The sequence below is a fragment of the Dunckerocampus dactyliophorus genome, chromosome 8, assembly GCF_027744805.1.
Source record: "Dunckerocampus dactyliophorus isolate RoL2022-P2 chromosome 8, RoL_Ddac_1.1, whole genome shotgun sequence".
Lineage (NCBI taxonomy): Eukaryota > Metazoa > Chordata > Actinopteri > Syngnathiformes > Syngnathidae > Dunckerocampus > Dunckerocampus dactyliophorus.
In genome coordinates this window covers 21012248-21028361 of record NC_072826.1, presented here as the reverse complement: position 1 = coordinate 21028361, position 16114 = coordinate 21012248, and the positions used below count along the sequence as shown (strand labels likewise).

At 41.8% G+C, this 16114-nt stretch overlaps 1 protein-coding gene across 7 annotated transcripts; it reads left to right on the top strand.

The window, feature by feature from the left end:
* Positions 1–211: 211 nt before the first annotated feature.
* sp1 (sp1 transcription factor) lies at positions 212–15998 on the top strand. Of its 7 annotated transcripts, none has more exons than XM_054783939.1 (6): positions 212–273; positions 1599–1666; positions 3136–4522; positions 10858–10999; positions 11755–11951; positions 13726–15998. In XM_054783939.1, the coding sequence occupies exons 2-6, from the start codon at positions 1616–1618 to the stop codon at positions 14022–14024; spliced, it is 2076 nt and encodes a 691-aa protein (XP_054639914.1). In that variant the 5' UTR covers positions 212–273; positions 1599–1615; the 3' UTR covers positions 14025–15998. The 7 variants fall into 7 exon arrangements, with proteins under 7 accessions (XP_054639914.1, XP_054639910.1, XP_054639908.1 ...); XM_054783935.1 differs by lacking the exon at positions 212–273 and adding an exon at positions 919–1078 and having other exon boundaries at positions 10861–10999; XM_054783933.1 differs by lacking the exon at positions 212–273 and adding an exon at positions 920–1078.
* Positions 15999–16114: the final 116 nt, after the last annotated feature.

Below are 16114 nucleotides of genomic sequence, written 5' to 3'. Positions count from 1 at the left end.
ATCAATATAATATCAATATCAACCAAATAATAAAAAAATAAACACAAGAGAACTGAATACTACCCTTAGAATCGATACTGTGATACTATATACATTTAGATCGATCCGCCCACTCCCATGTTGCGTACATGCCTCCTCTCCTCCAAATGGCGGTCCCCGCCCGCCTCCACGTTCTTTCCCAGCCCACAAGGCGCCACCAGGGAGTGGCTATCGGCCACGGAGGCAAGACTGAAATAACCAGACCGCCTTCCTCACCGTGTTTGTGTTTCTCAAGTTAGTAGTTATAGCGTTCATATTTTTATTTATAGTGTTTTGTCGTGTAAAAGCGACAACGTAGGCGCAAGGGGGATATACATCAATTACTTGTCGACGATTAATCATGGCGCCTGTTAAACGAAAAACATATAACCCTACCATTTAACTTGGGCAGAAGCGCAACCTAGTTTAATTTAATCCCACCCTCTCTTCAACCATGAGCCAATAGGATTATCGGGATTAGAAATGTTGGCGGAAACAACCAGAAATAACCGTTTCATTGGGTGAACATGCAATCCTTTTCAAGAGAGGTGCGCTTCTTTTATAAATTAACAATTTAGGGTTCATCATGTTCTCAAGATGCTGCACCCCACCTGTGCCTTTATTAACAAAAACATGTGACTCGCGCAGGTGAAATCGTTTTGGGTATGCTACTTGTGTTTTGGTCCCTTAACCTTTAGGATCTTAAGATTTTATTCAGGAGTGAGTGTGAAAATATATAAATCATACTAACTAGATATAAACCTAGACAAGGCGATCGACTATTGTAAAGCTATAATTAATCACCTAATATTGCGAATAGATTATACTGTGACGTACTGTGACGTATCGTTGTGGTTTACACTAAATAAGCAGTGTATTTTTATCACTACCAGTGAGCATGCGTGTTCATGTGTAACAAATCAAACGCACCCCACCCTCGTCCTCCTTCATAGAGAGGGGAGGGAGCGAGGTAGGAGGCGACACAAGTTTGTGTGAAGTTGTGAAAAGTTGTCAACTAGAAAAAAGAAGACAAACTCCTCCCGTCTTCAAATTATGAGCAGTAAGTCAACTTTTTTTCTTCCCCAAAGCTCTACCTGAGAACGAAGCGGTGGATTGGAAGTAGGCCATCCATTTGTAAAGTTTGCAAGTGCTTTTCAAATACTTGTTCGTCTTTTGCCTTCCATCTCTTGCTGTTTAACTACTTTACTGCCAACTGTCGCCTTATTCGCTAATATGAAGCTCAGTCACTTAAGCTCATATCAGCTGTTGTTGTTGTACTATTGTTACGTAATTTAAGTTATTATGATGTATTCTTAGCTGTATCCGTGAAGTTGGAACTATTTCGTACGCGGTGACCTGTGGGTAAAGATCTACATTTTTCGTGTAAGTTTACGTTAGCATTGCAAGTAAGCTAGCTAGTCATTAAAGCGACTAAGCGTGCATTTTGTTGCGTTTTCAGTCTTCCTTGTGTCATGTAACCTTTTAGTGTGTTGACTATTTGATGTTGACTGTTTGGTGCTATACTTTAGTGAGAACTCCTACGAGAGGTGATCTTTAAAAAAAAACATCTTCTTCCGCAGATCAGCAGCAGGGTGAAATGGCCGCTGTGGAGAGCGGCGGAGGCTTCAGTCAAAAGCGAAACTCACAAGTAGGTCAATCGGCCATGTTAACTGTCTTTTTCTTTTATTTGTAATGTTTTCTCCACTTTCATCGTCCATACTTGTTCTACCTCGCTGCTTGTTGTTGATTTTCTCCGCCGAGCACATGTCACTGGGTGGGACATGGGCAGGTAAAGTTCGCCCACAACGGGGTGTTCCCGTCAAACCCCCGCACTCTCAGTGCCTCTCGCTCGGCCCATTTGGCTGGCACTGGAGGGGGGTGGTGGCCTGGCCTGTGGAGGGTGTGAGTTTTTATAGGGTAAAATCAAAATGTGGGACGGAGATGGGTGGGTTTGGGTGGGGGGAGGGTTTTGGGACCGGAGGCCGAGCCCGCCATTGCTGTCGTAAAAAAAAAAAAAGAGACCACGCCCCTCTATCTCCCACCCTGCCCACTGAAGAAGTGCACATGCAATGTCATTATAAAGTAATACATTAAAGTAACACAAACAAACGTAAAACACTTTGGCTGTATTTCAATTTGCACACTTCCTAATACATTTTGAGTGCATAATTATGTAGACGTATGGTGAGTGTGCAACCATTGACCCGAACCCCCCTCGATCACAGAGGAGCTTCGTTAAGCTCAGTTACTAGTCTTGATGTTGTTTTTGCTCTTTGGTGAGGGCTGAGCGCGTGACTTGCCAAAATGATATGGGGCTACAAAATACACAGCATATAAAATACACATGGATTAGTGTGGTGCGATCACTCCTCCCTCCGTCCACGATACAGACAAAGAGATCTGTAAACTCACAACCATGTTGAGACAGGAATGACACGGTGTCGTGTAAATTTGATACATAAAATATACCATGGGCTTTTTATTAAAGTAATTAAATAGCCTCATTTTATTTATATAATTTCCATTTTATTTACATGACAGTATGTCATTTCCGGCCCAACATGGTCGTGCAGAGAGTATAGAATTGTGAAAAAGCAATCAGCGATATAATTAGTTATCTGACATGTCCTTTATTTGCCCAGTCTTGTTGTGGCTTTTAACTTTGTGGATTATTTTGAACAAAAAGAGACAAATTTGTGTGATTGGTTTAAATTAAATGGAAATTAAATACAGTAGACCACCAGCAAATGGCAAAAACGTTTGCGTGTGACAGAACACAAGGACCGCTGCAGAAAGTGCAAAATCTCTACACATCATGAAAAAGCATTGTCGCTGAAGCATAAAGACAGAAACATGTAAAAACTGGGGGCTTTCTAACAGTGGTACATGTATGCTGTACATTTGACCTATATTGTCACATTGTCACCTATATTGAAATACCTATGGTGTACAGTATATGATGAATGAGGTGTGTTTTCTGTGGGAGAAAACAGCCTATTCTGGGAGAAAAATGTATTTGTATTTATTTTTAATTACTTGTTGGTGTTTTTTTTTAAGAATAGAATATATTTTTTTCAAACATTTTTAGAATTGTATTTATTTTTTGGTTCTATTCAGGACTCTCAGCAGCCGTCTCCGCTGGCCTTGCTGGCGGCCACTTGCAGCCGCATCGACACCCCGGGGGAGAACGACTCGTCCGGCGAGCAGCAGCAAAGCCAGCAGCAGCTGGACATGAGTCAGGGTGTCTTCACCTCCAGTGCCAATGGCTGGCAGGTGGTCCCCATCAGCGTGCAAGCATCGTGTGCCAACACCGTCACCACCGACTCCTCTGGACTACTGGCTGGAGGGGAGGCGGGCAAGAGCAGAGGGGTGCTGTCCTCATCATCAGCAGCAGCCACTGTGAGCGCTCAGGGACAGCAGCAGCAGTTTGTCGTAGCCCAGGCGCCAACACTACAGAGTCAACAGGTGCTCACCACCATCCCTGGAGTGGTGCCCAACCTCCAGTATCAGGTCATTCCTCAGTTTCAGACTGTAGATGGTCAGCCGCTGCAGTTTGCGCATGGCCAGCAAGATGCGGCCGTGCCTGCCAGTGCAGCCGGACAACAGTTTCAGATCGTGTCATCTGCCAATGGTCAGCAGCTCATAGCCACCACCAACAGAGGCGCTGGAGCGGGAAACATCATAGCAATGCCCAGCCTCATTCAGGGTTCCATCCCCCTCCAGAATATCACCTTGGCAAACGGCGTTCTGCAGAACCAGCCGCAGTTCCTCGCAAATATGCCCGTGTCACTCAATGGGAACATCACGTTGCTGCCAATCAGCACCGGAGCTGGTGGCACTGGAGGAGATGGGAACGGTGGAGGGGACACGGGAGGAGGCCAGCTTGTCCAGCAACAGCCGACATCTTCCAGCAGCGGTTACATGACAAGTGCCTCCAGCATCACCACTCAGACCTCTGCCTCGTCCTCTTCCTCGTATGGTATGACTCTAACGCAGAGCAGTAACGGAGCGGTGGCGGGGACATTCCAGCAGAGCGCAGGGTCTTCTTTGGGCGTCCCCATACAGCCGGACAACCGTGAGGTGCAGCAGCCACAGCAAATCCTCATCCAGCCTCAGCAGGTCATTCAAGGGGGAACACCCCTCCAAACCATCCAGGCTGGTAGTATCACTACAGCGGGCGGTCAGGTGTTTGCCACCCCAACTGTCAGCCAGGAAGGCCTCCAAAATCTCCAGATCATGCCAAACACGGGCCCCATCCTGTTGCGCACGGTCGGTCCCAATGGCCAGGTCAGCTGGCAGACCCTGCAGATCCAGAGTCCAGCGGGAGCACAGATCACGCTGGCCCCAGTGGGCCAGACTCAGGCAGCACCTACGGCCGGAGGAGTATCGGTCAACACAGTGCAGATCCCTGGGCTCCAGACCATAAATCTCAACACACTTGGAGGCTCAGGCCTCCAGATGCACCAACTCCAGAGTGTTCCCATCACTCTCACCAGCGCGGCAGGTTAGTCAATAGTTTCACTTCTGCAAATGATTGTTGTTGTACCTAAAGGGATAGTTTGGATTTTTTGACATGAAGTTGTATGACATCCTCATCGGCAGTGTAGTACAGCAACGGTGACAAGGTCCCGCGAGTCCCGTTCTGGTCGGATTTCTGTGACGAGGAACGCATTTCTGCTTAGTTGCTGGGCCATTTAAGTAAAGAAGCTCGCATCTTCTTATGCTGTGGAACACACACATAAACAAGATGGCTGCGGCGCTCTGTCGTGGAAGAAGATGCGTCTTCATTACATACACACGAATGGAGAGGCGACAGTGTGCAGAGATGCGGCGGGGGAGAAATATAACGCCGAGTGATTTGTGAGGTCTGATTTTTCTGAAATATTCAGGGGTTAACTTCTGTTTACGCTTGCATGACAATTAAGAATGATCACGTGCAATGCTTGAACTCTCTCTCCATTTAAACTACGTACCATCAATGGGTGAGTATTTTTAATTTAGTTTTGGTTGTATTATGCAGTGGTTAACTTCATGTTGGTTAAAACATCTATGGGAAAGTTTCAGGAAACATGAGCAAGTAAGAGGAAGTTGACCTTTTTATAGTTCCACTATAGTCGATTTACAAACAACTTGACTACATTTCTTTGTTCATCTATTGGCTAATATTTCAAGAAACTTTAGTTGAAAGACCAAAGTGAAAATGGTGCCCCTGAGTAAAAATACCCTGTATTAAATAATGTTTTTTCCTCTTCTAAATACAAATGCCGTGGTATCGCTTATTTGATATCCTGAGCTGTGTTTTGTGCGTATGACACAGGTTGAACCGGTTCAACTGGCTCTCAACTGCTCCAATGAATGAATGAGTGACTGAATGTTTAGTGGGCTGGCGCAACTTCTCTGTAGGACAAGGGGTGTAACTTAACCACACCCACTCTACTGCAAATGGCATCATTTGTCTAGTGTCACAAACGCTTCACTAGTATGTACTGCTGCCAGTTGGTAGATTTAATTTGATTTTCTCAACATCTTGATGAGATTTGTTTTCAGTATTTATTTCATTTACATTGAGACATTCATTTTTTTATTGTTCGTCCCTGGTAGAGGTCTGCATTGTACAGTAGATTCTCACCTATTTGTGGTTCAGTGTTCACTTTGCAGGTTAAAGGGATAGTTTGGATTTTTTGACATAAAGTTGTATGACCCCCATCAGCAGTGGACTATAGCAACAGTGACTTACTGTACCTCCCCATTTGGTCCCGTGAGTCCAGTTCTGGTCGGATTTCCATGGCGAGGAACATAGTTCTGCTGAGTTGCTGGGTCATTTAAGTAAAGAGTTTGGCTTCTCAAAAGAATATGCGTTCAAAAGGGTAATACATTTTTAATCATAAAAATGCCTCCTCAAAAAAAAATCAGATCTCACAAATCGCTCAGCGTTATATTTGTCTCCGTGTCCCTGTTGCTTCTCCATTCGTGTGTATGTGATGACGACAATCGTATCTTCTTCCGCAGCATCTTCATCACATATACATGATGGTGTCCAACACTGGATATTTAGTACACAGAAAGATATTGCAGGAGTTTTAAAAACTTTCACTTCAATAAATGCTTTTTTCCAAAACGTGCCGAACAGTGCATGTAAAACGGTAGCCTACCAGAAACATCATTCATCGCTGGCCTCGTCCCCCTCCTGGGAACTAAAAGTCGTCGTCTTCAAGTGTCCGAACCAAACAGCCCCACAATTTCCTCAGCACACTTGCAGCTGGTCTCTCATTTTTTTTGGTTCCAGCCTGTGCTGTCCTTCCCAGCACGCAGCAGTCCAGCCCACTGAAATCCGGTGGCGACGGTGGGCCTCAAACCAATTTACCTGGGGGCCACTGGAGGTAGGCTCTGGGCGAAGCTGGGCCGCATGAAGTATTCGGTGTAGGTTTGAGAATCTCAGGCTACCTCACGATTCGGTACAAGAAACACATCTCATGTCTCTCAACTCTAGGAAATAGAAGCATGTAAAAAATATACACTACCCAGGGTTACTGCAACATGTAATTGATCGTGGCTGTGTGCCACTACAAAATAAACACCTCAAAAATGAGGGTGTTTTTAAAACTTGAAAACAATTTTAAGTAATATATTGTATTAATTGATATTTTTGCTACTAGATACATATGCATCTTATTATTCATGCACATATTGACCAAAATTAATTTGAAAATAATTTTAAATATCATAAAAATGTTTCACTGTGTTTTATTTTGGTAAGCATGCACCGGAATTGTCTGCCTTGCTGGAACCTGCACATTGCGTGACCAGATGCGTGACACAGCTTGTGTTGACTTTCACTTTCTTTCTTATTCTCGGGAGAATGAACAATAGTAAAATGTGTAGTCAGTTGACGACAACTAGTCATATGATAAGTCCATCTATAACGGCGTGTGTGATCGCTCACATTTCAATCTCATTTGACTTTCTGGCATTTTCTTTTGACAACATGCCTGGATGGCTGCATCTAGCTAGCTCGGAGCTACAAGTGGATCGATCATCATCACAACTTACTTTTTGAAAGTGTCACTTAACAATCTTGCTCTCTTGTTATCATTATAATGCTTATGGCTTGTCTTCAAAACGCTAGTTGTGTGTCGAAGTTCAACAGAAACACACAGTGTACAGGGCACTGACGCTACCACAGGGGTCTCCAACAGGTAGATCACCAGCTGATGTTGAGTAGTTCACCAAATAATATTTGCTTCACCTCTTAGTAGTTTTATAAGTGTTCTATTCAAACACGACGCCTCTATTTAATGACAAATGAGCACACTGAGTGGAGATGCGCTTTGTAAATAAAGTTCAATTTAAATATTGGCAGTCACATAAAACACAAATAGCTCTTCTTTTTTTAATAGTGCTGCAAGTTGGATACACCGGTGCTATCATAATACCGGACTCTGAATTTATACTGTTTATACAGGATAGATTTCAATGACAAAAACATTTAAGTTGTTAATTGTGTTAGTTTAAACTAAATATATTATTGAACAATTAGTTTCCCATGTATTCGCATTACTCTAAAACAGGCATCTAATTAAATGTGGGTTTGTGTCAAATAGTACAAAGTGTACGTTTGTACTAATAGTCACATAGTACTATTTGACTAAATAGTTCTGGTAACAGAAGGAGGCTCAACATTTTAGACTCGCTTTAAGTGCTCTCAGCAACTTTGCCAATAAATTAACAGTTTTGCAATGTTCTCAGTTAATGTTCTGCTGGTTGTTGAAAAAAGGGAAAAGTAAAAAGTAGTCGTTAAGTTTAAAAAAAATTGCTATTTGTAATTTTTTTTAAATGCGGATGCAGCAGCGGCACGATACAGCGGGGGCAGTCCACCCTCCCATGCAGCTCACCACCACAGCTTCAAAAAACTTAGGGGAAATCCTGACATCTGTCAAAAGTTTTAGAACACTCCAATTTCTCTTCGGGAAAAACCTACATTTTTAAGTCTTAAGATGGTCTTGTTACTCTTCCATTGTTAATTCCCTTTTTTCTTGCCATTTTTGTGGCAACAAATTACTTTCTCCAGTACAATGCTGTTCAGCTGGTCTTCACGAGAGTTATAGTACCACAGTCTGTTCCGAACACTGTTTTTACGCAGACAAGAGGAGGTATTAAGTACTCCAGAACTTGGAACACGTGTAGGAATTAGTTGCACCAACTGCCAAGGCTTGATCAACCTCCATTTCTGCAGAACAGCTTTAAATTGTTGACTCATTTTGTATAATTCTGAAATACACATTATTTTTCAGTTTTGGGTAACCTTACCTTTTACCTTACCTTACCTTACCTTTTTTTTTTTAACCTCTGGCACTTCACCACTTACCTTTTTGTACCATTTCAAGCTATTCATTGGACTTGAACTACTTGAATTTCAATAAATAACGGGAAAATTGGGGTGTTCAAAAACTTTTGACCGGTACTGTAGTCGTCACGTATTGTAGTGTTCACCGGAAAGAGACGTAGAATGACCGGATAAGGTTGAACAGCACGACAATGTAAAACGTAAAGTAAACACTTCTCCTTGATTGAAACCCAACATTTAGCATTTGGATAGAAAAATGAATATTTCTCTTACTAGACCCAGTTTTCTGTGTGGACGAACTAGGTGGTTGTGCATGTCTGTCGTGATGCCTGTGTGTGTCGTATTTTCATCAGGCATTTCTTCCATATCAGTTCTTATCCAGGGTTGTCTTGTCCACACTATAAAAGCCGAAGTGAGTTCACACTTGTGATTTTAACTATGCTGGCGTATCTTTCCATTCTTCACCGGTATGTTACGCACCATTTGTTAGTTTTTTATGCTTTCATTTCTTCTTCTTCTGTGGTCTCCGCCCAATGTTCTGCTGCTATTGCGAAGAGCTCCTCCTAGATGACATGTAAAATGCTCACGCGACTCACTGAGAAGGAAGGCTGATGGAAGTTTCTAGCGGCTATATTTTCGAGAGAGTTCACTATATAGATATTTTGCCACAGCCATAATCTGGAGTGATGCCGGCTTCCGGAATGCATTGTGGCATTAGTTTGTAAAAAGTTGCTGAAGTTATGTGTTTAGAGTTTTTAATTATTCCCCATAGTAGTGGTTACCCTATGTGTGTTTACTTGTTACATGTTGTGCTGTCTTTTGTGTGTGTGTGTGTGTGTGTGTGTGTTAGCACCACAGTTGTGTTCTGTCTAGTGACCCCCCCCGTTCATGTCTCTATGTGACAAGCTTGCTGTTAGTTCAGTGGATCCTTATGTTTGCTTAAAATGAGTAACATTGGATCAGATCAGACCTCGCAAGCCACATTTACACTACTCTTTCATGTCAAGTCGTGGGCCGCAAAATATGATCTGAGACCCCTGCGCTAGATCGATCGCATCACATGCACCTCCGTGTGTTCTCCATGGTGAGTAGTGATGTGCAGATTGATGCTGAAATATCAATACCACCGATACCAGATCTTTAGACTATAAAATTGATTCACAAATAAAAAATATCAGTACTTTGATACGTCAGGCATTTGAGGAATGTATATCATTAACAGGAACACAGTGGAAATTATTGAGACCGTGTCTAAATTACATGCAGTTGTTTAAAATAAATGAAGAAATTACACTTAAGTCTTATATTCTTGATTTTATGAGCTATGCTATTATTTGAAATACACTACTTTTTTTTTATTTACCTGATACGTAATTGTATTTGATATGTGATCGCAGGGTTTCCCCTAGGATTTTTTTGAAGCTGTGGTGGTGGGTTGCATGGCATGGCCCTTTTGATGGCGTCACTGTCTAAAGCTGTACACACTACGTTCTGTTGCACAACTTCGACACACAACTAGCGTTTTGAAGACAAGCCATAAGTATTATAATGATAACATATATGATAACAATATATGTACTGTATCTACATAGCATATATACACAGTACATTCATACAATATATTAATTCAAATTGTTTTGTTTTTTTTAAACCCTAATTTTGGCGGCTTTTATTTTGTAGTGGCGCACCACCACAATCAATTACATGTACCAGAAACCCTGGACTGGTATTGCCAATACCAGCCCGAATTTTACTCTGTCACGAATCGGAAAAGAAGTCAGTGGTATCTCACATCACTAATGATGAGGGCGCGCGCAAAAAGCCCAAAATGATGCGTGAGATGCTGCGAGACCAGAACGCGACCACAAATGAGCTGCATCACTGTGTAGGGTGCAAAGCACGAGGGAAGAAAAGTAGTGGCTTATAGACTGGAAATTACGGTAGATGTTTGACAACACGGGTTATTGTTTGTCTGCACCTCTTGGTTAGTACTGTACAATACTGTATGCCTGGAATTGCTTCTTAATGTGTACAACTTAATTCAAAAAGGTTTAATAATTGAGAGGTATATCATAGGGTTTAGGGTTTTTTTTGGTTGGCCAATTGGTCTTGGAACGTATCAAGTGTACTTCAGGATGTAAGGCCCGCTTTACATTGCCATATACGGACAAGGACCGACTGTACTCCGTGTCTCCTCAGAAAAGATGATTTATGACTGACATCTTTGAGGTCAGTTTTGCAAGAGTGATCAATCACATTTATGCAATAACTCCCTCCCTTTTGCATGGGAACTCCCTCCTTTTGCTTCCCTTTTAGGCAATTTAGAGGACAGTTACATGACTTAAAATTCAATGCCTCAACAAATGTCTGCAAGCGTTCTTGGCAGACTTTGACTGTCCGTATTATTTTAAAACTTAACTCGAGTTTGTTTGACATTGAATGGTTTTGTAATTATCACACGCATGCTGTCTGACTGCTCCATATTTTCAATCAAGCAGACCCAACGTTGCAGACAGGCGCCGAGAGTTTGGAAGACAACACAGCCCTCGACGACGAGGACATCAGCCCGCCGCCGCAGGGACGACGTAATCGCAGAGAAGCCTGCACTTGTCCTTTCTGCAAGGATGGAGAAGGACGGTATGTCTGTGTCGATCAGGATTACAGCCGTCCCTCGTTTATCGTGGTTAATTGGTTTCATGCCCCGACCGCAATAAGTGAATTTTTGCGAAGTACTAGTCAATTTTAATAAATTGAATAATTTTGTAGTTAGAGCATAGAAAACCTGTTTATGACTTTTTAAAAATCATTATTAAAGCCACGTAGACATAAAATAACACCCCATAGTTACTTTTACACTCCTTTTTCTACAACACATTGCTCAACTGTAATGCACAGGCTATGGGATCACTGCAGGGACACAAGATGGCAGTTGCTTTAAGCATAGCATGCTACCGAGCTAATATTTATCCTCTATTTTATCTATTCTAAACTTAAGAAATGGTTCCAAACGGAGTGGGGAAGAAGTTCAAAGAAAGAAGCCAAAAATGTACCACTTCCACACCGAGTGGGAGGAGAACTTTTTCTTCCACTGTCATGTCTGACAAGCCATGGCTGACTCTATGCACTGTTAAGTTTATCTAACGTCTCATCAGTGGAACATTGGTGAGGCCTAGTGACTAGAATACTACATACTGTATGACTGGTCTTTCAATATACTTTGACTAATAATAGGCCATAGTCAATCACGAAACAGCGATCATTTATTAATTAATTATGTAAAAAAACAAGAGCGATGTTTGAACCGCAATGTAGCGAGGGACGACTGTGTAGGACAAAGCTAGATTGCCATGAGCTGTGCTGGTTGCAACATTGCTCTTTACTCCGTGCCCCAGTAGGAGCGACCCCACCAAAAAGAAGCAGCACATCTGTCACATCTCCGGATGCGGCAAGATCTACGGCAAGACGTCACACTTGAGAGCACACCTCCGCTGGCACACGGGAGAGAGGCCCTTCGTCTGCGGCTGGTCCTTCTGCGGCAAACGCTTCACACGCTCCGACGAGCTTCAGCGCCACAAGAGGACGCACACAGGTGACGAGGCTCAGTCAACTCTTATGTGATCACTTTAGCTACGCTGTACACAACACTCTATTTGGAAAGTTCCCATCGTCTACTATTTTTACACTCTTAAACTCATTCTCCACTTTAGTGTATTGGAAGTGTGTTAGTCTTGATGCTGGAAATTAGACCGTTGCTTTTAGTAACATGAGAACATACTGTTTTATGTGTCTGTAGCTTTAATGCTAATGAGCCACACCTGTCAGTGTGTAGCTCTGTCAATGCTATTGTGGACTTTATCCACTTTGCACATACAGTAATCTGTTGTTTATCGCCATTAATTGGTTCCAGACCCGACCGCGATAACTCAATTTCCGCGAAGTAGGATTCACTATCAAAGGGATAGTTCAGATTGTTTGACATGGATTTGTATGACATCCCCATCAGTAGTGTAGTCCATCAACAGTGACTTACACTTACGACCTACACTTTGTCCCGTGAGCCTAGTTCTGGTTTGATTTTGGTGATGAGGAACATAGCTCTGGTTAGTTGGTGTGGCCACTTGAGTAAAGAGTTTGGCTTCTCAAAACAATATGCGCTCAAAAGAGTAATATATTTGCAGAAACATTTCTCCTCAAAATAAATCAGACCTCACAATCGCTCTGTGTTACTTTCTCTCCCGTTGTATCACTGTGTGATATGTGACGACGTTATGACTGCACCGCTGCGGCGCGATGGTGCAGTCATAACATGTCAATAAATCCGAATTCTCCCTTTTAATAAATTGAATATTTTCATACAGAATAGAAAGCCTGTTTATGAGTTTCTAAATCCGATTTGTATAGATATTTTTTTTGTTATTAGACCCCTCTAGACATGAAATAACACGCCTGTAGTCAGCTTTACACTCATATTACCCAATATAGTAGATCTAATTAGAGAAAATAAGCCATTTAAGACATACAGTAAATAAGACTCGTACTTGTGTGTGTTTCAATAAATGTCTTCCGGACGTGTGGACAGGAAATGATGCCGGGGGGTCAGAGTTGAGATTTAGCTGGAGTACGACCACAACAGTAACCCACGTTATTATTATGATGATGACTATTATTATGTTATTATTGTGCCTGTTGTGAGATAAATAATTATAAAATAAAAGCCTGTCGTTTGCGATCAAGTCTGGTGCCTGTTACTAGTGACACCTAGTGACATTAACGTCTTGTATTGCCTTAAACTGTATATGTATTTTAGTTCATTTAGAGCAGGGGTCACCAACGTTTTTCCTTGTGAGAGCTACTTTTACAAAATGAAAATGGCCAAGAGCTACTCATTTTTGTAACATTTATTTTCTAGCTTATTTTAAACCCAAACAAAGCGAATATGCTTGTTTTACCAGAACATTAATAAAATGCTGGTGTCCACAACTCACATTTCAGAACTGTATTCAGAATGTATTTCAGAATGCATTTCTTTCTACTGTTTTTTCATTATTAACTGAAAACCTGAATGAAAAGCAGGCTTGCGGGCACCTCATGTGGTCGTGGGGGGCTACCTGGTGCCCACAGGCACCACGTTGGTGACCCCTGATTTAGAACATTTTTATGCTTGAAAATGCTTAAGAATTTGCTTAAATGATTATTATTTTAATAGGCTGTAGTCAACCACAAAACAGTGATCATGTATTAAATAATGAATTTTTTTTTAAAAAATGCGATGGCGCGAGGAATGTATACAGTACTATATACAGCGGATCCTCACACATTTGCGATTCTGATACTGATGCTCATCATGTTTTTCTCCTGTTAAGGCGAGAAAAGGTTTGCCTGCACCGAATGTCCCAAGCGCTTCATGCGTAGCGACCACCTCTCCAAGCACATCAAGACCCACTTCAACAAGAAAGGAGCGCTCGCCGCCAACAGCGCCGCCATTTCCACTGACCCCGCCTCGCCGGCGACTGAAGGCGGCTCAGAGGGCCTGTCGGCTGGCGACCAACACACCATCGTTGCCATGGAAACCTTGTCGGCAGAGAGCATAGCCCGGCTAGCCAGCAGCGGTATCAACATGGTGCAGGTGGACCTGAATCACATCAACGGGGGCAGCTACTAGGAGGAGATTGCGTTCAAAAGGGCTCGTCTGACAGCAGACACCGAATGAGCGCTTCAGGTTCAACACAAGAGACACTATTACATTTGAGTAGCGAGACAGGAATATTGATTTGCGTATAAATACCTGTGGCATTTAAAGTCGGATCATCTATTTGTTTACAGAAATCATCCCAAAATATTATTTTATATTAACGTTCCCTCTCCTGCCTCCCCCACGGGAACCAATCACTTTCCATAATGGTGCTGCAATGAAATCACGATACTGAATTGTTAGCCGTTCTCTCCACTACACGCTCAACATCGTCATCTACAAACTTATTACAGGTGGTCCTCGAGTTACCGAGTTCTGTTCTTAAATGGTCATGGCAAAATTTTGTTTAAGTCAGAAATTCTACCTAAATTAACTCCTAAATCACACACGCTGCACACAGAACACATGTACATACAGTAATAGAAGATAACAGATGAAATATTCTCATTGTAACAGTGCACAGAATCCATGACCCCCTGCATTCATTAGCATTCAATCATCTTTATCCTAAATGATGGTCACGACAGTCGAGCAGTTGGGACCAAAATAGCGACCAAATCGGTGGGCTTGTCTCCTCTCTCTGAGCTTTTTATGATGTTTATTTTCACTTCCATGCTGATGGCTTTCCTTTTTTTTTTTTTTTTTGGCGCACTGCCACTTAGGAGACATAATGAAGACATAATGAAGTGTAAAAAGTTAACTAATAAGCAATGTTATTCTTTTCTAGTGTGGCTGAGCAGGTACACACTATTTGCGAGTCTTGTGTTTATAGACCAAAATAGATTTTTTTTATTCTACGGGCGTGTGGTCGTAGCCGCAAAATGTCCTAACACGGAATGGCATAAATCGAGGACCACCTGTACTGTTGCGCCTGCACTAACTCAACTATGTCATCGACGGAAGATAACATGGTTAGAGATGATTTTATAGCCTTTTTATACATCCTACAGCTCAGAAAAAGGCAGTGTAGCTGATGAACTATCAAAATGAGGTAAGTTTCATACCCACTGAGGTCACAATGCATTCAGCCATGGATTCACCGCACACTTAATCCAATATCGTATCATCGTATATCATCTCATTTTAAATGCCAAATTTAGACCATTAAAACTGAAATGAAGCATATTTGTTTGGGAGCAAACAATCCAACAATTGTAACATTAAAAGAGCTGAAGAAGCTAGGATGCGGTGTGCTATCCTGAGAATAACTATTTAACATATTATGGTACACAGCCAAGCTATTTGCAAAAAAAAAAAAAAAAAAAGCAGCCACAAGATTTTTGTCTGTGTGTATATATAAATATATATTTGCTAAAATAAAAAAAAAACAATGTCGGCAATCTTAGCCTAGGCCAGGATCATCCTTGTGAATTGTGAGAGGTTTTGCCTTTCACTTCTCACGCACAATCTTAATCTTATGTTATTACTTTTGTTCATGTGTGTAGATCATATGTAAAAGCCTTTCAGTCATTGAATGAGTCAGTATCCAGTCATTCATTTTGTTCCTAGGATGTGTTTTTTTTTTCCCCTATCACGCTCTCTGTGGTACAAGCTGATACTTTGCCTTGACGTCAGCTTTTTTTTTTTTTTGTCTGTTCAGTGAAAATATTTTTGTTTCTGTATGGCACAAATGTGTATGCTCATACCAAAGGTTCATAAGCAAAACTCTTTTGTTGACTTGTAACTGGAAAGTATCCAGCATGAGGCAGACCTTGGATGCGTTTAAAAAAAAAAAAAAAAGGTCAATTTTGGGAGGATATTGGTCACCACTGTGGGAATGTCTTCCTTTACGTCACAATTTCTATCTTTGAAACTTCGATACAGACTCTTGTCATTTTACAAGTGCTCTTTTTTTTTTCTTTTTCACCCGTTTAAATAAGGGATTTTATATTGTATACTACCGCAAATGCAAACAGCTGGATTAAAACCTGAAATATTCTATAATTTTGCTTGCTTTTCTTTTTGAACTAGCTTCCAAACCTGGCCCACATGCAAGTTTTTCAAAACAGCTGTCACATAGAAGACCTTAAGACTAGCATTTTTGCAGTAAATCCTCAAAA

Coding starts and splice junctions, on each gene's coding strand:
- sp1 (XM_054783933.1), top strand. Junction 11,000..11,754: donor TGCAAGGATGGAGAAGGACG/GTATGTCTGTGT, acceptor TCCGTGCCCCAG/TAGGAGCGACCCCACCAAAA. Junction 11,952..13,725: donor CCACAAGAGGACGCACACAG/GTGACGAGGCTC, acceptor TCTCCTGTTAAG/GCGAGAAAAGGTTTGCCTGC.